At 42.0% G+C, this 25,290-nt stretch overlaps 2 protein-coding genes across 2 annotated transcripts in view; one reads left to right on the forward strand and one right to left on the reverse strand.

Moving 5' to 3' along the window:
* sycp2 (synaptonemal complex protein 2) overlaps positions 1-1,901 on the forward strand; it is a gene marked incomplete at both ends in the record, with an annotated part of 16,902 nt that extends 15,001 nt beyond the window's left edge. Inside the window, 4 exon segments of the mRNA XM_080496900.1 lie at positions 1,222-1,300; positions 1,567-1,623; positions 1,844-1,852; positions 1,854-1,901. Coding sequence (XP_080353026.1) covers positions 1,222-1,300; positions 1,567-1,623; positions 1,844-1,852; positions 1,854-1,901 — 193 coding nt within the window.
* Positions 1,902-2,321: 420 nt separating this feature from the next.
* phactr3a (phosphatase and actin regulator 3a) overlaps positions 2,322-25,290 on the reverse strand; it is a gene marked incomplete at its 5' end in the record, with an annotated part of 40,683 nt that continues 17,714 nt past the window's right edge. Inside the window, 11 exons of the mRNA XM_080496086.1 lie at positions 2,322-2,912; positions 3,354-3,430; positions 3,743-3,883; positions 3,994-4,055; positions 4,323-4,378; positions 9,705-9,858; positions 10,457-10,707; positions 11,837-12,065; positions 12,146-12,358; positions 13,119-13,286; positions 14,620-14,784. Coding sequence (XP_080352212.1) covers positions 2,897-2,912; positions 3,354-3,430; positions 3,743-3,883; positions 3,994-4,055; positions 4,323-4,378; positions 9,705-9,858; positions 10,457-10,707; positions 11,837-12,065; positions 12,146-12,358; positions 13,119-13,286; positions 14,620-14,784 — 1,532 coding nt within the window. The 3' untranslated portion in view covers positions 2,322-2,896. The remainder of the gene's footprint in view (positions 2,913-3,353; positions 3,431-3,742; positions 3,884-3,993; positions 4,056-4,322; positions 4,379-9,704; positions 9,859-10,456; positions 10,708-11,836; positions 12,066-12,145; positions 12,359-13,118; positions 13,287-14,619; positions 14,785-25,290) is intronic.

Consider the following 25,290-nt stretch of genomic DNA (forward strand, 5'->3'; position numbering starts at 1 on the left):
TATAGAAACTACGAGAACAACTTAAAGACATAGTGGTGGCACACACTGTAGTTGTGCGACAATCTCTGCGAATGTATGAAGTGAAAGTAAATGTTAATGCGTCTGCAGACTGAGCAGTTTTAGTCATCTGCAACACTTTGTGATGCTGATTTCATAAGTTTTGAGTGCAACAGTTAGTTTTACTGTTTGATGTCACTCCACTCAAAGTGGCTACAGATTAATGCTGTTATTCTGTATGAGGCCTTCGGACGCCACCATTACCTCTGGAAATAAATCAACTGAACTAATAAGAGAACTGAGCCATTGTTTCTCGTGTGCAGTAATGTTCAAGCAGCAAAGTTCCGTTTTAAAATAGGTTAGAGAATTAACCCCCATGGGGAAGCTACGAATTATTGTTCTGATGCATCAGTGGTGTTGATTTGATCACCATGTAATGTTCTGCTGGTTGTCAGTAGTTCAGTTGGACCGTGGTGCAGTGAGGTGGTTTTCTCAGGACTGAACTTGTTTCACTTTCAGACACAAGACAACCATATTGCTACCATTGCTTATTTAATATTTGTTATTGTGTGTGCCTGAAACACATGCTATGGTCTATCCACTATTACAAAGTCAAGCCTCCCTCCTTTCTTTCAATTTCTCAAAGTGATGTAATGGCCCCAGGGCAATAATTGAGTAAAAAACAAATCAAAAACGCATAACTGGAGTGACATTGTGGATTGACAGCTGCACCTCCTCCTTCCCTGTATTTTCCAGACTTTACGTTTGTTCGCGGCTACTTCAGAAGTAAAGTGTTCACTGTTTCAATTCGAATGATATTTACATGGTTTGTAATTCCCACAAAGAGTAAAGGAAGAACATGTGAGACTGGAGAAAAGCAGAAAAACTGCTGCCGCGCCCAAGAAAACATAAAAAAAGACGGGTTGTGGGCCTCAAGCGAGCTCGCGCAGGAAGCTAAGAAACAGTCACAGATTGTTCTGGAACAGCAGCTGCAGTTCATTGACGATGTTATGTCACGTCTTGACATAAACATCAGTCACATCAGTGTGACTTTTTTTTCCTCTTCATTTTTTGAGACGCATCATCCACTGAGATTTAACTACTGTTCCTGATAAATAATGACCGTCGATGGTTCTTCTACACACTCAATGCTCCATTCGTCTCCTTACCATCGGTGTCCTCCTCCTGTCACTGGCTCCTTGTCGTCTGTTTCTTGTTCTCCAGGAACGTGACCCTGAAAAAGACCCTTCAGAGCAACACATGCCACAGGTTGGAGTCTGAGGAGAGACTCTTCACATCCCAGGTCCGACCCTTGGGGAACATGAACTTCACAGCCAACATCTAATTTGTGCTTCACAGTGTTGCTCCAGTGTGACCACTAATTTAGATGTGTAAATCTAAAAAGCCCCAACTTTGAAATACTTGCTTTGCTTAGCTCGGTCCAATCCTTTGTCTCTGCTTGTCTTCCATCCTGACTATTGTCACTGTGACTGACTGTGCATTAAAACTGTTGACTGAGTTGCAGCCCATAAAGCCCCCCCCCCCTCATCCTCTGCCTGCTGTTTTCAGATGTGTCTGATGAGAAGCGACATGAAGTCAGCTCAGGACAGACTCCTCACTAAGATGGTGAGTAGATATGGACACAGGTGACCCGACAGACAAAGCACTCGGCCGGTTCTCTCCGTCTTTTCACTGTTGCATCCTTCAGTCATGTCCTTAGAACAATGGCTCTTTGAACGCCGTTGCAAAACAACCCGTACTGAGAGAATTTCTCACTGTGATGATGTTGTGCACGGCGTTAAATGAAGTGATCTTTTTGTGAATGTTTCCTTTGTTACTTGTGTAGCAAGAGAGAGGAGCTGGAGAGCATGAAGAGAGGACTGCATTCTTTGTTTTTCCCTTAATGGAGCCATGATCTCACCGATGACGCCCTCGCTTGTCGTCCCGCTGACCTGTAACCGTTAACATTCAGCGTTATTTAACCAAGTTCTGCTTTGAACACACATACATGGGTTTAGTGTATTCTGATCTTAATATTTCCTTTACATGTGTTAACTATTTATTACAAGTGTTGTGTTGTTTGATATTTATAAATGTAGTTCGTGTTTGTGGGGACACTGGTGTTTTTAATACAGGATTCATGCTTTATGAATGTTAAAAGTATTTAAGCACTGAAAACTGCTATAAAAAAAGTAATTATCTTGGATGTTTTACCTGCTTTTTAATCATATTAAGTCTTTTGTGGGTTCCAAATAAAATAGTAAAAAATGAGATGACCTTTTTTTTTTTAAAAAAGACCTTGTATTTTGAAGACAAGTGGAGCTTACAAAGGTATTTCTCTTTTCAGTGAAGACATTGACAATCCCATTCTGATTGACATACTGTATATACAGTTGATATCAAATCTCTCCCCTCACGCCGTCTCTACACAGTCACATTATTTCATCAGTTAAGAAAAGGTGAAGCTGGTCACATGCACAACTTCTTCCCACGACACAGATTCACACCGCCTCGGCAAAGGAGTCCATGAATTAGTACAAAAACCCCCCCAAAAAACAACAATGATAGAATGACAAGATTGTTTTTTTTCTCCTCCTCCTCCTCCTCCACTCTTTTCCTGAGAGTCGGGGAGGCTCCACCAAAGTCTCTTCCACAAGCCAGCTTCTGTGTGGCATCCGGTCGGCGCCGGGACACGCCGCCCGCAAACATCAACCCTCATCTCCTCTCTCCTAGCCGCGCCGTCACACTGCTGACACGAGGGCGCTGGAAGAATTGTAAAAGACACGCTGGAGGCAACGAGGCTCCAGGCTCTTTTGAACACTCGCCACTTTAGCAGCTTCGAGAAGCTTCAGGAAAATTTCTGAGCTCAGCATTTCTTCACAGAAGAAACTCCCCACCTTCATGGCCGGTGGAACCTGGAGAAGAGAAACACTGTGTGAGAGGGGGGGGGGGGGGGGTGTGTGATCCAAGGGGGGCACAGGGTGACTTTGACATTGTACTCGGCTATTATTGCAGCCATTAATCAGTTCTGTTCTATTTTTAGCATTAGTCATTGAGTGGTCTGGACACGTATTTTCTCCCATCCTCCCTCTGGGTCACTGTTACACCTCACAAGGACCCTGCTTTCCAAACAGGCTTAGCCAAGGACACTCTTCACCATCTCGCTCTCTCTCTCTCTCTCTCTGCCTGGTAGTTCCAGCTCTTCAGAGGACAATCTCCCCCCTCCCCACTTTGGAAGCTCTCCCATCTATCTTTAGCTCCCCAGTGGTCTCCGGATGAGCTAAATTTAGACCACTGGAGCTAAAAATACAACATACATTTGCCCAACTCACAGACATGCACTTCACAATACTGACCTCGTTAGGTGTTTGCTTGAGGCGTGCACTTCCATCTCGGTGCTTTTGAACTCGTTCAGCTCTTTTCGGATGGCAGCCTGCGAGGAGGAAGAAGAGAAAACAACATCAGTGCATCATTAAGTGCATCCTGAGCCAAGTGACAGCAGCAATAATCGGGGCAAAAAAAAAAAAAATTGTATAAAGAGAACAGGATTTGGGGGCGATAAGCTGATTAACAGTGTGTAATGCCGATCGTCTTAAGTGATGGGTCACAGATTAAAAAAAAATAGAAATAATCAGACTGACCTAAATTGTAAACTTTCATTCACTAATAAATTCAAATGATTGGTGGCAGGTGATGAAGTCCAGTAGGACCCAGTGATCTGACCGTTTTATACACACACACACACCTTGTCTGCTGCTGACAGGCGAGTCCACGGCTTGTCTGCTCTCCTGTCATAGTCCTGAGCTTTGGCCACCTCCACATAGTCACTGAAGCGGATGAGAATCTTTCTGTCTCGGAGTTCATCTACTGTGGGCCGCTGGTTGAGCTGGAAACGAAAAAAAAAATAAAAAATGGACAAAAGTTTAGATGAATGTTGAATGAAGCAAGGATTTAGATGTGGATGTATGAAAGTGAAGATGCATCACAGTGTTGTACCTTTCTGTTGAGCCGCTGTTTGATCTCCCTCCTCTCCTCCTGCTCGGTCTGATCATTCCTTTCTGGAGACAATAAAGCACAAACTTGACTATTTTGGCAATATGGAATATGTTTGAACAACATGCATGTAGGAAAAGTCGTGAAGAATTTATCAGGTTACAGTAAAGAGAGGCAGTGTGCACTCATGCGTCCTTTTGCTCCTAAATAATGCAATCCAAGTGCAAATATTTCATGAAGCGACCCTGTTATGGCGGGATTTGCATCTTTATTTTATTTTATTGTTTTAATTAACGACCGTGAGAGGAGGCTGCATGTGTAGTAAAACTTACGTTTCAGGATATTCCGACTCTCCAGCTCCTCCACATTGGGTCTCTGGCTCAGCCGCCTGCGGAGAAACACCAGAACCACGTTTTGTACCATTTCCACTGAACCAAGTCCCCCACTCCACTCCGGGTGGGTCCGATCCTCTTTAAACCGGCTGTAGTTTCTTCACGGTGCGCGTTCTCGAGAGGAATCCCCTATGTTTCCATCTCGCATCCAAACCGCGGCTGTGGTACTTGGGCAGAGGCGCTCCCCACATCTGGAAAAATCCCCCGATTAAATAACCAGCGCGGATCTCTCGGTTGAGGATTCTCTACCACGACGGCTTGCGGGTGTCAGCAAGCCGCATGTCAGGTGAAGCTGGTGTCCACTGCAGCAGCGCAGGATCTCCTCACTACTATTCGCCACAGGCGCTTTTGAAGCGGGTCGTGATGGGCGCGCCTCCTTCCAGTCTCCCTGGTTACTGCCTGCATAATCAGCAGAGGGGCGGAGACTCACCGGGCTCCCACTCAAGGCATCCCCAGCCAACCTCCTCCAACCCTCCGCCTGCTTTACACTCCACACTCCTGCTCCCACCACATAGATACTACGCTCCACAGCAGACAGAAAGAAATGCAGAATAACTGCAACTAATAACTAACTAATCATACTTTAATTATCCCCATGGGGAATTTCCTTTTCTGCATTGACCAATCTTATTTCTAGGACGTGGACTTGAGGACACATTACGGCAAGAATCGTGCACGGGGACCCACAGTGGTGACCTGTCTGCAATAGGAATTGAACCTATGAATTTCTGATCCAAAGTCTGCCTTTATAACCTCTCAGCCACTGCCTAAACACATGTTGCTCCTCTGTAAAATAATTACAATAATGACAAGAGAATCCATTGACCAGAGGGATGGTAGACCCCTCCCTCTGCACCCTCCCTATATACAGGTATGTGTATTAATTCCCAAAATAATTCATACTACTTCAATTTATTGACTCATGCAGCACCATCATAAAACCCTTGTATGAATATCAAAATGGAATTCAAGCTGTTCTGCACAGTTCCCTCAGCATCAAAGCCTCTGAAAAGGTCTCCAAAGTCCTTTTCATTTTCTAACCGGGATCCCCACGAATGTGTACTTTGCATGAATAATAAATGCGAGCTGCTCAAAGGACTCAGCTTCAGACAGCGAGTGACACACACCACAGCTCACCTCCAGAGGTAGAAAGGACACAGACGGCAGAATGCCGCTGCACAGCGGGACTCTCTTTACCCCCTCAGCCCGGGTAACACCAGACTCTTTAAAGTCCGGCTCTGTCTACGATCAAAGTTAGGTCACAGAAAGTGAGACTGGGACACACACGTGACACGGGCCTAGCGGTTATAAGGCGAGAGTGTAATTCTATTATTTATTCTTCCAACAAAATTATGTTCATACAATCTCAAGTCTCTTGATATATTTGTACTGTAACACAAATTCTGAGCCGTTGGGATACAGAGGCTAAAATTGAGTAAATATTAGTGTGACCCTGTACTTATCTCGAATCTTTCTTTCCTCTCAAATTTGAACAACCATGCTTTCCAGCTTCCGACAACAGGCATCCCCAGGGAGGCCAGCCCCACACTTAAAGAAAAAAAAAAAAAAAACATGACCTAAGATGACACATCCTTGGTAGAATAAAGCATTAAGAGATGTGTACAGTGTTGTTCTCAGCTCCGCCTCTTCAATCCTGTTTTCCCACATTTCTGTATAGCTTAATGGGTAACAGCCAAGCAGGGAGTCTTTGTTAATTAACGCAAGTGACTAGACATCCAGGAATAGCATGAGGAATAATTCAGTAGCTCTATTCCCCGAGTCAATTCTCTTCAGGGAAGTGTGATTCACAAATGGAGCACACACACATCAGGAAAGTTATTAAAAGTCAGTTAGTTGGAATTCCCGTTTGTGTTTTAGACATATAAATAACCCTGCAAAAAAAAAAGAAAATTTCCACTATTATCTTTTTTCTTTGCACCTCCTGTGTGAAGTTCCTCTATTGATCACAGCTGTCTTTCATCAAACACAATGCCACTAACTCCGACTGTCATCAGGAAGGAAATGGCCCTTTGCCATTTTTTTTTTTAAAAGAAGCGTTGTGAATTAAAGGAATAGTGACAAAGTGTTGCCACCACTCTGGAGATATCACATCTTAAATAAATGAAACCTGCAAAGCCACGGCGAATATCCACTGTATTATTGACCGGGCCGGCGAGTTGCTAAGCAACAACGTGTGGTGACTTTAAGACAATAAGTCTTCCCACACGAATTCTCAGTTCTCCCTAGTAACACGCGAGAGGGTATTTCAGTGCTGCACACACGGTCTGTGTGCTCTATACACAGCTCTGTGGCTATTTTTAGAAACACACCACCTTCTTATTGTGTTTCTTGGTGGGCGGATTAAATTAGAACCCTCTGTCAATATTATACACATATCTCGTTCTCTTATACAGAAGCCAAGTGATTCTTAAGATATTATTACTGTGCTGCTCTGAGGTGACAAGAAGACGGTTTATTTGGGAAGAAATCACAGCCTGAGATAACAAACTGACTCACTGCACCCACTGCCTATGACTTTATAAGAGAAGTAAGATTTTTTTTTTTTAAAGGTATCCCCAGAATACCACAATGACGCATAAACGCTTGTTGGAGCGAAGGAGTTTCCAGTTGACAACCAGGATGTTCTGCAGTAAATCGAGCTGGGATAGAAATGCTAACTAAGATAGCCACTGGAGGAATGAAGACTCCAAACAAAGGGATGAAAAAAAAACAAAAAACTAAGTGTGGGCGGCTGCAGCTTTGTGTCTTTTCTTTCAGATGCCAATGAGACAAAATTGGACACGTCTTTGCTTTTGTCTTCTTCTTCTTTGAATACAGTAGCTTCCCCACCAGCATCATCTGCTCCTCCTCTTCTTCCTCCCCTGCTATTATTTCTGCTGATATAACTCCCCGACATTTGTGGAAAGGAGGGAGCGCATGGGGAGATGCATTATTGAACAGTGTCAGGAGCTAAGATTAGAAACGGCAGCGTGCGGCTGCAGTACATCGCAAGGTGGGGAGTGTCTAAAGATAGAAAGGTCATTTATCACTGACACAATAGACAGACACGGTGTTATTATCTCCCATAGGTTTTCTGCTCGATCGGCAGCAAATGTAATTGTGGGGGTTTTCTCTTTCTGGAGAGAAGAGCCCGAAGAGCCTCACATTGGGAGTCACGCACAGATCTTGAGGAGCTCTGATGGATTGTTTTGTCATTCAGTATGAATACCCAAGGAAATCTTCTCCCCCCCCTCCTCCTCCTCCTACTCCTCTGAGCTATATTCAGCCACGATTCAAGAAATTGCTCACATAAATAGAAATACTTGTTGCTTCTCCTCGAATCATTCATTTGGGCTGCATCGTTAAAGAAACCAACAGCTTTAATCAGAAAAGACGGAATCACTTGAACCCTAATTTCTGTTTTCGGTATTTATGTAACACGCAGCTTTTCTCACCTCTGTGCTACAAGTGAAACCTCTGTCTCAGAACGCTGACCCTGCAAGTGCTCACGCAAGCTTTTTGTTTCTGTTTACTTACAAACCTCAGAACACCTCTACACATGTATCGCCTGAAACAATAAGACATTTTGTTCCTGGGAGTATAAGAATAGAGATGAAGGTTGTATTATTAGATGTCTCACAGACAGGCGATAGATCTCGTTCTTTGGGAAAGTGTGGGTGGCTCTCTGAGCTCGGCTGTGAGTTATTGCACTGTGGGGTTATGTAACGCCGTGGCGTGCCCCTGTTTGTTACGCTGGTGTTAGTGAGGCTTCAGTCTTGTGACACATTCACACACATGACCACTGCTGTCAGTGTTTGGGTAAGAAGCTTCTCAGTTGGGTATGAAAAAAAACAAGTTGTTCTATTAATGTCCTCGTAGAACATTTATAGCACATACAGCTCTTCTCGTACCAACGCCTTTCCTGGAAGCGGTGTCTGTCTGTACGTGTTGCTCTTCAGAGACTGTGAGAATCGTGCTAATTCAAGGGGACCCAGTAACTCACTGAACACGAGCATTTTTCTTGTGCCAAAACATTTTGGTGATGTCACTCCACTTGGCCAGCTCACTGCTTTGATTAGGTACACCATTTTCCCCAAAGGGAGTCATCTCAGTTTTAGTTAAAATGGTTAAGTGCTGCGGTGGAATATAATAAAGAGGCTTTCCAAAACCAATATGGGCCTTGAGTCAGGAATCTTAACTCCCCAGCAGTCTCATCTGAGCAGCAGCAGGTTGCACAAGATAAATCAAGTCTTTGCAAAATGACCAGTTAATCCATTCAGATCTGCTTTTCTGTTTTACCTCCACCCACTGCAGTTGTTTCAGGGAGACAATCAAGCTTAATCCTGGGAGGAAATTTGCCCACATCTCTTATGATGTTTGCCCTGTCGCACAGAAAGGTATGAATCTAATCATCGCTGAATAAGAAAGAAATCCTCTACTTCTGGAAACCAGCTGATTTCCCTTTTAAATGGTTTAAAATTGTAGAATGTTTGCCCATGCCAAAGAGCTTCTTCCATTGCCATCGACTCTTGTTTTGAGTTTGTTGCACAGGACCTGTCAACAGTTCCAACGTCAACCCATCAAACACGTGTCTGATCAGCTCGGGTGGACTGTTTGTCAAAGTGTGAACAACACAAATATGTTGGCCGACTCGCAACAAATGGTCAAATGTGACACTTTCGCGTCGCAGCGTGTGCTGATGAGAAGGTTTCCATCTGTTCATGTGTCGTCCACATGCAACTGAGGCTCCTGTTTGTGAAAAAAACATTAAGATTGCCTAATTGTCTTGGTATAAGGACTCTATATCACTTTTTATTTCTACATTTTGTACAATTTGTATTTTTACACCTGCCAAGGTCTCAAACATTATTCATTACATTATTATACTCTTTCAATTCCTGCAAGAAGCCCTTAGACAATAAATAATTTCCTCCTGGGTTCAATAAAATATTCTGATCTTTATTAATAATATTTTTTTATCTAAACTACCAAGAGATACCTAACAAAAAATAATTTATCTTCACTGCACGCTCATATCAGCTGCACATCCCACAAATGTATGTTTCTTAAAATTGTGGCACTATTTAAAATATGAGAAATACAAAAGTCTCTCACCTGTGTGGAATGTTTGTTTTTTCAAAAGAATTGTTCACAACAAATAAATAATCTACCAAATGCAAACTTCCCTACTTTATGTGCCATGTTAAAAAAAAGTTAAGTTTCTTAAGCCTGTCCAAGCAACACCAGACTAAAACACATGTGAGAGAAAGGTTGCAGCTGCTTTGACAGCAGCAGAATTCTAGAGAAGATGTCACTGCTTACTTGGCCAGTTTCATCTCAATCTGCTGGCGGATTTCCTGGCGCTCCTGATCGCTCCTCACCGGGAAGATGTTCCTGTCCTCCAGCTCCTGCTTGCTAGGTCTGTTTCGTAGTTTGACAGCCAGCAACTCCTTCCTTAACCTGCGAGGAAGTGTGCCTGCAACCACGCAAACACACAATAAGTCATCGAAGACACTGACCTGCTGTCAACCTCGGCGCAGACTTCTCTGAGAATTTCTTGCTTTTTTATTTTCTAACAGTAATACTCACATAAACACAAAGTTTTAGGGCAGTATCAACTTTAAAATAACTTCAATATCATATATTTGAAGGATACTTCACTGTATGTACACCAGTTATGACACACTCTCTGTGTGCAACAGGAATTAAGTTCACTGTATCAACTATCACAAGTAATTTTCATACAGTCGTTAAGGATTTCTACTCTCAGATAAAATTGATAAAATAAGACATGTTTTTAAGTTTTAAATTGCACATGCAGGCACATCAAATAACTTTTAATTCAGGATATTAGATAGAAGATAGATAGAAGACCGATAGAAACTTTATTGTCTGTTCTTTAGCAAAAACAGAAATTCGTTTATACCAGCTAATTTAAACACGTGTGTGGTTTTGTGCTTTGTTATTGTGGACTCTGTTTCTTGGTGGTTTAGTTTAAACTGAAATATTGAATTTATCATCTTTAAAAACTTGGCTGGAAGTTGTGGAAATGGAGCTGCACACCCCAGACTCACCGGAGATCACAGAGTCGTTCCAGCCATCCAGGTCTGTGGGGAGGCCTGAGGTGTTGGAGAAGCACTGGTCCAGCCGCACGTTCTCCTTGTTCTCCTCCGCCTCCTTCTTGGGCCAGTCGGACCCCCCACCTCCCACACAGCCACCCCCGAAGGGCAACGTGTGCTGGTTCTCGGAGCTGCAGGAGCGCGAGAGCCGTCCGTCCGAACACCACAGCCGCGGGGGCGAGCCCTGCTCACACCCCTCATGGACACTGAGGAGACATGGGGACAAGGACACGCCATGGATTCATGAAAACAATCCCAAGAGTGAAACAGGAACTCTTTTAAAAGAGCTTTTCCACAAATCAATACTTTATTGAGTATATTTAGGGACAATTTCATTAACTATATTGAGACTTTAAAGAAAAGGATGACCATGACTGATCAACTATCTATAATATGTTTGCACTATATATGGTCGTAGCGTTAAAAAAAACACTATATACACTCATTCTATCAGTGCCAAGTATTATATTGAAATAATGTCACTGTAAGCCTGAGTTATCTTAATGTCGCACATAGACTGGAATGTGTTTTCCAGAAAAGAAAAATAAGATAATAAAATAATCCACAGAAGACAAGAAAAAAACACAGTTAGAGGAAAAGAAAAATAACTTTCACTCAATAGATATATAAAGGTAAATATTCTTACATGTGAATAGTAACAGGCAATTCAATCTGTTTTAAAAAGTTGAATAGATATTTTTTACAACCGTATGATGCAGACAAGGATAATGGCTATGATATAATGCATCAAGAGAAACAGGGTGTAACTGTAACTGCTTGTTTCCTTTCACATGCTGATGATTTCAGAATGTTGTTGTTCGAGGTGCCTGTTGTGATTTATGGACTGGGACCAGCAGATGGAGCACTACTGGTTACTTCAAGGTACCAAATAGATGAAAACATCGATATACAAAAGAGACATCAGGACCCTGTCATCTCTGTCGCAACTCAAAATGTCTCTTTTATTAAAAGCTTTTGAAAATGTGTGTTACAATTTAAGTCGTTTCCTTCAAATGTCTTCAAAATAAAACGAGCAACCAGCATCTTACATGCTCACTACCAAACATCAAGGCCATTATTATTGTGATTATTATTTTAAAATATATATTTTATACATCTAAGGGGGGGGGGGGGGGGGGGGGTATAATCCAGAGCCATTTGTGCACTCTGTTAGTTGATCAAGTGACAATATACCGCAGAGTTGACAAATGTTGTTGATGATGCATGATGTAAATTGTAAAAAAAAAAGAATAGAGGATGGCAGTGATCCAATATTGATGGTGTTAAGGCAGCATCTTATGTAAACAGACACGAGGGGCCAGCTCCAAGACTCACCTCTCCTGTCTGTTCTTGGAAGCGAAGGCTCTCTGCAGTTCCTCCATTATACAGCTAGGGGGCATAGGAGGATGCATCATATTGCCAAGATGTGGGGACCCTGAGGAGTTGGCCAGGGGCCCTCGTAGTGGCAGGGCCATTGAAGCCATGCTTTCTGTGGGCCTGGGTGGAGGCTCCTTGGGGAGGTAGGAGTTGGGCAGGTGAGCAGGAAGTGACACCGGGCCTGAATCTGACAAGAGAGGAAGAAAGTAGGAATTCTGGTCATCAGCCCCAAAATAATGATACAATACTTAACGCCTAGGGACTCACCATCACCACTCAGCTGGGGCAAATGTTTTGGAGGTACTTGTGGTGGGGACGTTCCCGGAGGAATCTCCTCCTCCGCTCGTTCTTCCATCTGCTCCCCCATGTCCTGCAGCCCCTCCGGTAAATCCCCAGCAGGGTGCGCCTCCTCATCTCCATCCTCCTCCTGTTGTCGTACATTCTCCTCCACTCGTTCACAGTCATGAAGAGGGGCGGCGACTGAAGAACAGTATTAAAACACGACAATTATTTTGTGAGCTAACTGAAAGTGAGAAATAAAGGTATCTTTAAATGCAAGGGCTTTCAGATGATGAGTGCTGTTACATCGTGGCTCACTCACACAAAATGTAAAGGCAGATCATTTAGAAACATAAAACAAGGTTGAGTCTAAAATTAAAAGAATTGTCTTAGGTCTTTCAAAAGTCTTATGATACAACTATTATGAAATAATGACATAATGACACTCGTTTCAGTACATCCCAGTACAAGTCCCTATAAGATAGCGGAGACCTGAAGTCACTTGTCTTTGATGCCCTCTATTGGTTAATGCATAAAAGTAATTTTGTCTGAGAAATAGCATTGTGGGTTTCCCCAAATCCTCACTGGAGCCACTGTCCAGCAGGTTTCAATGTCTTCCTCATCCAACTCTCCCAATTTAAACAAACAAAAGGTTATCGATTGGCTCTCAATGTCCATGATGCACCATATCAATTTTAATTTCATTTAGATGCTTTTCAACAAAGGAACCACTACAGCAGATAGCAAAGGCTGACAGGTTGAAAAGCACCGGCTCAAACATGCTCAATATTTGCAAGTAATCACTGACTCAGAAAAAAACATTCACAAAGCAATCATTCAGGTATAACAGCAGCAGGAAGAAACACTATAAACTTCTTTCAAGCATTTTCTTCACGTGGTTTCAGCAACCGCATTCAATCAACATCAACCTCATAACTTCAAGTGAAAACTTCTATCCTACCTGAAGAGGGGTGGTCCTCCTCAGGACCAAGGTATTCCACACTGCTGACCGTGAGGTTTGGATTCAAGGGACCCCCGAATCCTCCAAGCAGGACCGCACCATCTGAGCAGCATCCCTGGGTGGGGGAGTTTGGATCGTGGCATAAAAGACCACTGGATAATGCTACATCTGTGAACGGAGAACAGAAAAGGTTGAAGGAAGGAGGGATTGTGTGGAATACTGAAAATAGTGAATTGTTTTTAAAGGATCAAAAACCTTATCCTCAGTCAGTTCTTAAAAATTCTATTTCAAGCTAAATGAAAAAAAGTTGAGGGGTTTTAAGTTTCTGCCCACGTCTCTACCAGTGGTCACACACTATTTAACAAACAAGGTAAAACTGTGCAACAGACGTCCAATGTGACCAACTGGGATTTTCCTAAATGACATTGTGGGTTGAAGTCACCTTGAGTTCAATGCCTCTCTCCATTACAGCAAGAGCATCATATTTAGGCCTGGGTTCAGCAAACGCACCGCTGCTTTTTAAAGCAGACGTACAAGGTGACTGAGGGATGAATTGGAGGGGCAGAGTAAAACAATCACATGACAGGCAAAAATAGAAGTTGTGTTACAAAAAAACAAAAAAAACTTTCTCAACTCCCAAATTAAGATTACAGGTTCAGAAATGTACTTTAGTAGGTGGTGTTCAAACTGAAAATACAACAATTGTTACTGCAATGATACATTTAGAGACACTATTTACTGGGCTGTTTCAAACACTTGTTTTTTTGGAAGTAATTTTTCATTTGATCGTTTTTGTCACTGTATCAGCCTTCAATTTGTTAACTTCTGCACCTTCAGGATGAATAACTGTTATCAGTTGCAGCTCATCGTAACTCAAATCATCATCTATAGACTTAAAACATGACGAGCCATTGTTATGCCCGTAAAATGCACCAATATTTCCATCCAAATGCATGGAGTAAAAGTAAAACGCTATTGTATTTTTCATAGTAGTTGTAATTATTTTTAATAAGATGTATTGATAAAAATAAGACTTTACTGACCACAATGCTGCAGCACAGCAGCGACCGACCAAAAAAGTGGATCGGTAACACACCGATACATACACACGCAGATGACAATTACACACTATGACATCAGCTGATCATGCTGTCACACTACCTTTGATATGATATCAAGAAACTTTTTCACATAGTAATTTAATGGTCGGTTATTGCTCTAAACATATTTTCACAAAGTGTAACAAAGTAACAATACATTATACAAGTTTTGAGGTTTTTGCATTTCTAAATTTCTTTGATCTTGGATAGGCTCTGATGAATATAAACTAATTATTAAATAAAACGTGTTCTCCGTTGAACATCAACAGTTTGTGGATGCAGCAAGAAGGACCTCTTCTCTTGCATCATTGTACCGCTTCTTTTTGCCGCTTCTTTTCTTGGCCTCATTCGTTTGTCGTGATGACTTTGATTGTGTGAATGTGGATCATCTCCCTCTGTACCTGTGGAACTCTGCTTGAGCTTCTCGTTTTTCTTTTTCCTCCATTTCCAGGGCTTGAAGATGCGACCCAGGCTGGCCAGCTTGCTGTTGCGTCGGATTGGTGGAGTGTGCACCCCGCTCACCAAGCAGCCTGTTCTCAGCACCCTCTGCTGGTCCACCAACTCAACTGCAGTCACAGAGGGGACAAGAGAGGATGGCCCCAAAAGGATGGACAGATTTTAGGGGGATGGGGGGGGGGGGGGTTGAACAGAATCAAAGACAGGAAGGGATAGAAAGAGATGACAAATTAAAGAGTGTGGATGGAGAGGGATACAAGAACTCAATTAGTAGGCACACCTTACTGAATGAACTGTGATGAAGTCCAAGTGCTGTGAACAGATTGAATTAGAAAGACTAATTTGATCAAGGCGCACTCCCTCACGGCTGTCATTTTCCAGCGACTTGCTTCCCTCTGAGCCCAACATCATATTTCAAAATAAAAATCTCTCACAGCCTTAATTTGGAAGGGAAATATGGAACCACATATAGACCTGGATTATGAGACAACAAAAAGAAGATTTCCCTTAACAGGTGGGCTAAGATCAAGTCTTTCCCAGAAAAATTATGTCAGTTTCCGGTCATCCATCCATCCATCCATCCATCCATGTCTTTCATGTTCTGCATCAACAATACACGCTTAACTACAAAACGGACCCATTAGAATTAGAAGCATTTATTGTCATTGTACAATAAAATTGCACAACGAAATTGCGGTGTAGCTAAAAACACACAGTAGACATACAATAAACACAGGCAGCCATTCTCACATTCAGCATTGCATTCATCTCAGCAGACACACCATATATACAGAATAACCTAAATGATATATGATATAGATGGCCTGCGTGCAGCTTGTGTTTTTTTCTTCAGTCCAACAAAACCACAAGATGTGGTTCATATCTGTGTGTTACTCTGTTACCACGGCTGTTTTGACCTCACGCGCTCACATTAAACACATTAAACATTTGATATTGAAAGTGGTACACAATTAGGACAAGGCAAACAACAAAACTGATAAGAATGAATAATGAATTAGCAATAAGAAAACTACTTCTCAATGAAATGCTGCTATATCTTAAAGAAGTGAAGCAACCCAGGCAAGGTACAGTTCAAGGCTTTAATTTATCTATAATTCATCTAATGTGATGGATGAGCTGTTCCCACTTTGCTACTCTCCCTGCTCCTTTTTGTGCATTCAACTGAAAGTTGTATGTGAATGAATCACGGTTACGGCTCATATCAGATACGGTGTACAGATCCATGTACGCACAGTGCTGCTGGGCTTCCTGTGTATAACTAGAATGCAGAAATGTACAATAAATGCCCTGTTTTTAAGCGCTACATGCGTCAATGTGACAAAAAAAAAGAAGCGATATTTGCCTTCTCCAGGCACATATCTTTGTTTAAACAAGAAGGAGGAGGAGGTAAGGGTTTGGGATGGAGGAGGTTTGGGGGGGGGGGGGGGGGGGGTGTTAGGATTTGCTCTGTGTGACGTGAAGCACAGTGATGGAGGAGGGAGGATAAAGCTGACTCTGGTTCATGCCTCTTTTTTGAAATGCTTGCTTCATCTCTAGAGCACATGGTGAAAGTGGATGCTGGTGGTGATTGGGGGAGGAGTGTGCAGAAAAGATGGTGAACAAGGAAAGGACAGAAAATCAGGAAAGGAGAGATGAAAGAGTGAGAAATGAGACAAAGCACAGGAGAAAAATAGAAGAGGAAAAACAATACACATATGGAAGGAAAGGATGGTGTCAACAAAGAGTAAATAGTAAGCCGAGAAGACAAAGAGAATAAGTGACAGAAGAAAGAGGGAGAAGTGAAATAGAATAGATGAGATGGAAGGAGTTCATTTGTAGCTGGATGTTTGGCCCTAAAGGTTCTTGGAAACAGGTCAGTTGACCATGTACACCCATCATCATCACTACTGTCACACATGCAGTGAGCCAGACGTGGCGCCGCACGCAGAATCCAGGTCAAGCTGGAAGGAAACGCACCCAGAAAGGAGGAAAAAAAAAGCTTAACAGGAGAAGGGGAGAAGGGAGGAGGGAGGAGGGGGTGGGGGGTTGTGTCTGTGTGAGGGGAAGAGAGAGACTGTGTGTGTGTGAGTGTGTGGGGAGAGGAGAGAAAGGGGGAGGAGGTGGGGTCAGGCCCACTGCTGTTGCTATGGCGACCACATCCAGATGCTGCCGCAGCAGTGGGAGCCAGGGGGGGGGGGGGGGGGGGGGGGGGTGGAGGAGAGGCGGAGCGAGTCAGGCTCAGAGAAGGGGAGGAGAGAGAGAAGCCCCCCTGCACAGGCACCACCGTCACATCTAAAGCCAGTGGCTGCACCCAGTGCATTGTGGGTAGATGGTGAAGCCACATGGAGGACGAGATCTGTCTGCGCTTTGAAAGCGGGAAGGAGATGGGAGGGAGGGAGCGAGGGAGGAGGAGAGAAGGGGGATTCCAGGGAGAAGAGGCGAGAAGGAGAAGTGGGAGGGGGCTGTTGCTATACGGAAGAGCTTGCAGGAGAATCTGGCTTCGTCCAATCACGGGGTGGCTATTTATAATGCATATCAAGTAACACTTCATTTTTCATAGAAGGGGTGGTTACTCAAAGAAAATGACAGAAGTCTGGATGGAGCTCAGGAATTGGGTGAAAAAACAACAACAAGCATCTACAGGGATATTTCTTTTATCTGCTGGAGGGTGCACCGAAATGTGTGTCACATAGGCATGAATCGACTACACGCACCATGTGGCCATGATGTGCAAATTCTAATTAATATGCTAATACAAATAGGATTAATCAAATCCATGTGTCATGCAGGGGACCAATAGTCTATTTCATTCCTCTGTTATCCACGCCTATATACACTATAGCTCTTGTCAGGTGGTCCTGTCACAGCTTTACACCAGAGAGATTACAACTCTCGTAAAAAAACAACAACATTTGTTTAAGAATCATAATTGACCTCAGGATTGCAGACAAGTCTAACTAATTTCATTTGATGCAGCATTGATGCAGTTTGGATTCAGAAAAGATTTATGAGTGGAATAATCACGACAATATGATAATGTGAACTGGCAAGAAAAGTAAAACAGATCGCCTTTAGTGCGCCACCTGGGACCACACCCCACTTAACCAGCTTCTCAGCACAGAAGCACTGGAACTCTCCTGACATAAACACACTTAGCAAACCTGGTGCTCAAAGTGACCCCAACCTAACAAGGAGATGTTTTCTCCTAAACTGCGGGAAGTGTAAAAATAAAAGTTACCTTTATAAATGCTATGTCAATAATAGAGTATTGCTCAGTCATTACTTTTGCTTTGATACTGACAACCATGAAGATAATGGATATGGATGAACCAAGAACACAAATCTGAACCTGTTTGTGGCCTGTTCAGATGTTGCAATGAATGATATTAACATACATATCAGCAGCACAGTTTCAGAACAAAATTGTTGTGAGAAAAAAAAAGAAGCCTTGCTCTCCTGAATCACCCGATAAACCTATTTTATGAGCACACTTGTGTTTCGAAAGCTCACTGAGTTTGTTTTGAATAACAAATCAGAATAATATCGCACTCCACTATTAACGTAGCAGGACACAAATGATACCAATGACAGTTTGCATTCTTTGACTAAATCAAATATGCAGCATCTTACATTATGAGCAGGTGTTTGAAACTGTCAAAAGAAATTAGCAGTCAGACGATGCAGTAATGCAAATCATAAAATGTTCAAGCTGCGTTAAAACAGTTGTCTGGTCTGTATCACACAAAAACTTTTACTTCTGTTGCTCTTGCACATGAAAACAAGAGAAAAAAAATGTTTTAGCGGCTGATATATTCTCAAATATTTGTTTATGGCATGAATGTAATGACTGGAGAAAACAGCAGAAAGCAAGTTTTCCTCTTGAGCAGGGATTTTCAGTGTGAGGGGATGGGCACTGCCTCCATATTGCTTACATTGATTCCCACCACCTGAGCCCGCCTAACTCTCATGCTGTAAATGTGCAGTCGTAACTGCTGCTTCAATGTTATATTTCCCAATGTGATGCTATAAAACATCCTTGTTCTTGGATCTACAGCCAATATAAAGCACATTTCTATTTAGATGCTTTAAATGAAAAAAATATTGGGTCAGTCTTAATAGTGAGTCTGTGACTGTCGTACATGTTCAACTTATTACCTTATTATTTTTATTACAATTTTACTTGAGAGAAATTCAGCTTTTTGACACTTTTACAGGAAATCCTACATCCAAACAAACAGTAACGAACAAAAGCCTGTGCCATTGCATGAGAGCTATAAATAACATCAGACCTAACTCCAAACATAACTGCAGACGCTACAGTGCCCTGGTTCTCGCCCCAACCACCTCACTCCTCTCACCTAACGCACAATGTGCCCTTGAAAGGAACCCCCTCCTCACCCGCTGCCACGCCAGCTAACCTCCTCACTTTTACCCCCTTGGCTTTACAACTGTGCTGCCATCTGTCTGTTGCCCCGCTGCCTCCAGGGCCCGGCCACAGTCAGGACGCACAGCTAACAATCCACAGAAGGGATGAAACTGCGTACGATGGCAGTAGTGCGAAAAGGCATGGCAGTGGTCAGCCACAGGAGGAAAAGCAGAAATAATGACGAGACTGTTCTCGTAGAGACTCAGTTCATACTCGACAAAGAACAAGGTCTACTCTGCACAGAGCTGAATATCATGTATGAATTGAGACACCAACTGAGGAAGCTTTCTTTAATGAAGAAGGTGTATTTTCTTACTGTACGGACACTGGTGTCTGTAGAAATTACAGCAGATACTTCTGCATAACTGATGAGTAACCTGCACCTGAATATCAACACATGTAAATAATTTAATTATTTATGAGTTCATGGTCATTCATGAGTTTTGGTTCCATTACTGTGAATTTATCAGGAAGAAAGATCCACAACCAGCGCTGAAAACATAGAGGCCTCATATGTTTGAATTTCCCATTGTCTACTTTTTTTCCTTCATGAAGAGTAGAGGAAATGATGATTTATAAAAGCCACGCTATAAGAAAAACCTCCTCATTTCACAACATAGTAAATGAGTACATCAAAAATCAAAATCCCTCTAAAAAAACACAGCAGAACATCCCGTATTAACCCTGCTTAGAACGTTCTGGCCTGAACGACGCAAAACACTGTGCTAATTTGCTAAATGAGTCAGTCTAATCGCGTGTTGTGGACTGGGACTTGTTCACGAGTGAAACTCAGTTCTGGGAGAACAGAGTTTTGCGGTGCAAAGCTACGTGAGTCTGCAAAGGTCAAGCCTCCAGATCATCGGAGTGATTACAGCCAACATGTGAAACACCAGCGTGTGGGCTACTGGCATTAAGATAGTGAAATGATGTCAGTGAGGCCGGCAGCCAATGGGAAGTGCCTGAGGCCCTTGTTCATTACCATATGTTGGTTGTTGAGAATGAGGGCGAGTGGGCGGTTGTGCTTGTAGCTGCAACAACAACAAGGAAAACTAAGAACTCAGTTTGTTTTCATTCTCTGATGAAAGATTGTTTAAAGTAATGTAGATGAGTAAATGCATCACAGTTAGACGGCGACTGATTTGAGGTTTGTTGGGACAGGAAACACTCTTATTCTGTGCATAATGTCATTCGTCCATCCATCCATCCATCCACTAGTGTAATCAAGTCAATAGTCATATATGCAGTACTGTAGTGTCGAATCCTGAACCTGGTGCACCATAGGTCCATATGTTATGGATGACTCTGCTCCAATATCACAAGGTTGAAATGAGTGGTTCATTATCAGGCTTCTTAAGGCTTATCTGAATTCATGTTTTAACAAAGTCTGCAGTAAAGGCTTGCTCAAGAATGACTGAAAAAAATACTTTGACTCATGACAAATATTTTCACCCTAAGTAATGAGTCCCTTGCTCTTCATGCACTGGTACGACAACTTTTATGCAATACAGAATAAAAACTATTTTAGACACAAAACAGAAAACATCTTTTATTTTTGTCCTAATGTAAACCCTCCAGGCCCAAAAGACAGAGAAGCCTCTCAAATGTTCATCTTCAAGTGAATCACGATTTTCATTATAACTTCTTATACCTCTAGAGATCCCGGTTATAAAAGTTAAGTATTTTTCTGTGATGTTGTCCTCAATTTCTTTTCAACTGAACAGTCAGAGTCAAATTCAGACTAAAGTATAAGTTTCCCTTGCAAAACTGCATGTTTTTTTCCCCGTTTCATTTCAAGCAACAAATTGACTGTCATCACAACTGAATTTAAATGCTGCTAAACTGTCAATCAGGTACAGATACAAAAAAATGTGGTTCAAGCTGAGGAATTGTTGAGTGCAAATTTGTCCTCTTCATATGTTTTTGCAAAGGTTGACAGTCTCATAATTGACTGTGAATACTGGAAATGGCTCCCAGTGCTTGAGCAAAACCACTCAAAATATTCATTATATTTTTAGTCCGACACACGCACACGGCCATGTATGCACAACACATTTATACACAGACACGCCTCTGCAATTTAACCGAAAAAAGATGGACTATCTTTGACCAACTGTGAAAGCCTCACAGGAGCCATCACGTCCACCCAGTGGGCTCAAAATGTAGCTGCTAAAAGTGCTTTTCCTGTCACCCACACAATAGGGTGATCCTCAGAAAATGTCACTCCAATCTGTTCTCCTAACAACAATAAGCAGAGGAAGAAGCAGAGATGCTGAATGTGTCCAGGAAGACATCCAGTTGGTAGTTAACTTTTGGGCTTCGTTCCCATTTGTCCAATTTTAAGAAATCTCCCACCCTGTCAGAAAGCTCCCACCAATCAGTCAATAGAAGTGTTGGTTCAACCTTTGATCTTTTGGGCTGCTCCTGCATATTCATCTCACAAAACCGCAGGATTCTATCGACCCATTCAGCTCCTTTGACAACTTCAAAAATGCTGCTTGTCGAGGAGTTGCTTTCATTATAAAAGTACACTTTTAAGCCCTGCTGGCAAAAGAGTGCCAGGCAGCTGTGTTTGGACCGACTTTCAAAGGAACAGAAAGGTCAGCCAATGTGACAATAAACAATTTTAAAGATGTCCCCAATTAAAATACAAAGCCATTACTTAATAAATCCTTAATAATTCATTTTACTAATGGTGCGTGTCAATATGAATCATCATGGCTCATCTGGAAACTGCCGGTAAAGAATTTATGTACAGGTGAGCTGGCCAGGATCGGTTGACAAGGCTTGTTATGGACGACTGAGATAGTGTGAAATATATCCATCTCATTTCCACTGATTTGGGTCAGTGCTTAAAAAAACGTATACAAATGATCCTCAGTGTGGTCCTGAGTGAGCGGAGAGAACACAGGAGAGTAAAAACACACTGCATTCACTTTGGGTGTGAATGCGCTCGATGCAGAGGCTGATAGCTCATTTCCACCAGGCTTCCTTCGCTCTGCAGGGAGCAGAGCGAAGCAGCGTCTCCAAGCAGGAGAGACAAAGGGAGGCGCACAGAGGAACAGTACAATTCACCACTATTAGCACTGTCATTTCTCAACACATTCTCAACACAGTGAGGAAACCACTCACGTCTGGATTCCTTCAAGTGAGCAGTGAGGCAAGTGTGCGATGGTTTGGGTCTCACAACAACAAGCCAATCTAACGAGAAGAGGGAGTCACAGTAAACAGTGGCGAGTGCAAAGCTGCAACTCCTCAAGGGAATTTATATCATGGAGTTAAAAATAACTTGATATTTTTCAAACATCCTATTGTTTTAAAAGTTTTATTTGTCCATGTCCTGGACCTAAAATAGAGGATGCAGCTCCAGAACGAACCGCAGTCTTCAGCTCGATTTGTGACTGTACAGACACGAGCCAGTGCGATGACGGTCCGGTAACCTCATTTGTCATGGACATATGGATGTGCTTAAAGAGGCCAGACATGCCAGTTACATGGACCTATTTATCATTACACCATGGGATAACTGTGTCAATAGCCATTTCATGCATATCAAGGAAAACACTCTGAGGACACAAGGTCAAACAGATATACTGACTGTCATTTCAGAGATGAAATTTCATTGTGTAATGTTTGTGTTTTTCAGTCATATTTGTCCAGTAAAACAACATAAAAACTCATGTGCACTTTCCTAAAACTGCTTTATCTATTGTGACGTGTTCAAGGCAGGTTCCCAACCCTGTTTCACTGGCACATGATGCAGAACCCCTTTTCTATTCTGCATCTAATTCTGATTTTCTTTGTCATTTCCAAATCTCATTTTGAACGCCTCAGAAAATACAAAGCAACAAATCCTCCACTGTGATCTCTGGTGCCCTGCCAAGAGGGTCCCGGAACCTCAGGTTTGGAACCACGGCTATTGTAGACAATACCAGGTAGGAAAACTGTTGACAAAACATTTTATCCACTTACTGAAGCACCTGAGTGATCATACAGGTTTTGCCTAAATTACCACAATGATGCGGCTGCACAGTATTAAACATTAGCTGGTTGTAGAACAGGTGGCCCATGTGATGAACCGGGGTTAATTAAAAGGTTTTTAGAGACCACTCAGTCAACCAGGACAACCGACTGTGATCTGCGCTGTCCACAGTTCTTTAAAATATTCTAATGTGACTGGATTGGATCTTTTGGTGCACATGCATGTCTGGGCTAATTGTATCAATAACTAGATTTGCACATTGTGCTTTCCTCATTGTGTAATTGGTAGTACGGAGATTAAAAAAAGAAAAGAAAAGCTGGGCTTCTTTCCCACCAGATAAAAGGCCAGGGTGAGTCAAGGCGTCTGTGATCCAGGACAGACTTAATACACAGAACACGGCTCTGTTAGGTTCAGCAACCTGCTGCAAAGACCGACTCTGTCCATGGTGCTGAAACTCACCCTGCTGCGATACATCAGCACTCCAGTTCAACTTCCATCTTTTTTTATCATATTATCAGAGAGCCACATTTAATCAACCAAATATACATCACTTAAAATATGAATAAACTAATAAACCTGGCAAAATATAAATAGATTTATTGGCCATTTATATTAATGAAATAGACACTTAAAGCCTCATCTTCACCTGTCGAAAGCCGAGTTGAAAATGTGGGTATTCATAATGTAGGAATCATCAGGGGGAAAAAAACAAAAAAAACCCACCCTGAAATGTATTCTTTATTTTTGTTGTATTGCCACTAATACAATCTCCATTTGTTGCGATCTCTTACTGCTTGAGCTTTATTTTTGAATAATGCACCCAGAATGTAACAGTCATTTAAAGGAGATTTTTCAAGTAGCAGTGCAAAAGTGACCAATGCATGTAAAAATATTGCCATGGTGGGACATGATGAGATGAGACTAACATACAAAACCAAACTGTAATGATTTTGGCAGCATTTACTTATTTAGAAATAAAGAGAGGACAGCATAACAAAAAGAGAATAGATCAAAAGAATAAGGGGTGTTACTATTGTGGAGCAAAGAGGAAGCTGATTTATTGACCTTAACACTCTCTACTATAGAGGTAGTGAGCTGCTCATCAGCAATGTGGAGGTGCTGCTCATAGAAAAATGGTGAAGTGGAGAAAAGGAATGTAAATCAAACATGCTGTGGGCTTCAGCAATGTGAAGGCTCAGAAGAGTGACACAGCTTCTTCTGGTGGGATTCATCACATCTTTATAACGTATCGCTATGGAAGCTGTTTAACCAGGTGAAGATGCATCTGAGATTTTTAGTTAGAGATGAATGGCAAACTGTCACCAAGGCGCAGAGTTGGTGGCAATTATTAAAAAAAAATGTTTTAATTAATCGTAGAATTGTTTTTGCAACATTTTCAGCATAAAAAGTACCGATGTTGTCAACTATTGCTTCCATTCTGTTTCATGCAATACGGAGCGACATTGTAATGCACCTTAATATCTATATACGTCCATGACACTTTATTCCAATCAGTTTACAAATTCAGCATTTTTATCTTTTCAAATTGTCTATAGTAATCTGCATTTTATCATTCTATCTGTTGTATATTGTGAAATGTATTGGTTTGTAAATATGATGATGTGATGTGTGCAGCGGTCCTCTTGGCCAGGTCGCCCTTGTAAAAAGAGATCTCCATCTGAATGGGTTTCCTTTCTGGTTAAATAAAATAGAATAAGTCAAACACCCGTCATATTAAATGTGTTTTTATAAAGGCCCATCTACTAGCATCAGAAGCTTAATCAATACAAATTGTGGTATGTGGCTGTAATGGATTGATTTGTTTAATCTTCCATATAAAAAAAAGCTCTTAAAAAATCTATCTAATGGAGTAACCTGTGGGTCTGCGTTAGGGTATGCAGACTCACTAAACTTCATTTGCTTCCCTCCATTTAACTCACGCGCAGCCAGACCGACAATACAATGAAAATCTTCGATTCATTTTCCTTTCACGACTATATTGCTTCTGGTACAGTTATCTGATCTGGCAATGTATTTAATTTAGTATCTCCTGAGTAGACCTGCCTGAGACGTTCAATAATGCTGCACTGTAAGTGCCTATCAAACTTACTACAAAAAGCCTCACATCACTTTTCCTTCTATTTTTTTTTTTGTGCCGCTTAAAATTCTGTCACCTCAACATAACATCAAACCTCCACTACCCTTGGCACA

Source organism: Blennius ocellaris, assembly GCF_963422515.1.
Source record: "Blennius ocellaris genome assembly, chromosome: 5".
Taxonomy (NCBI): domain Eukaryota; kingdom Metazoa; phylum Chordata; class Actinopteri; order Blenniiformes; family Blenniidae; genus Blennius; species Blennius ocellaris.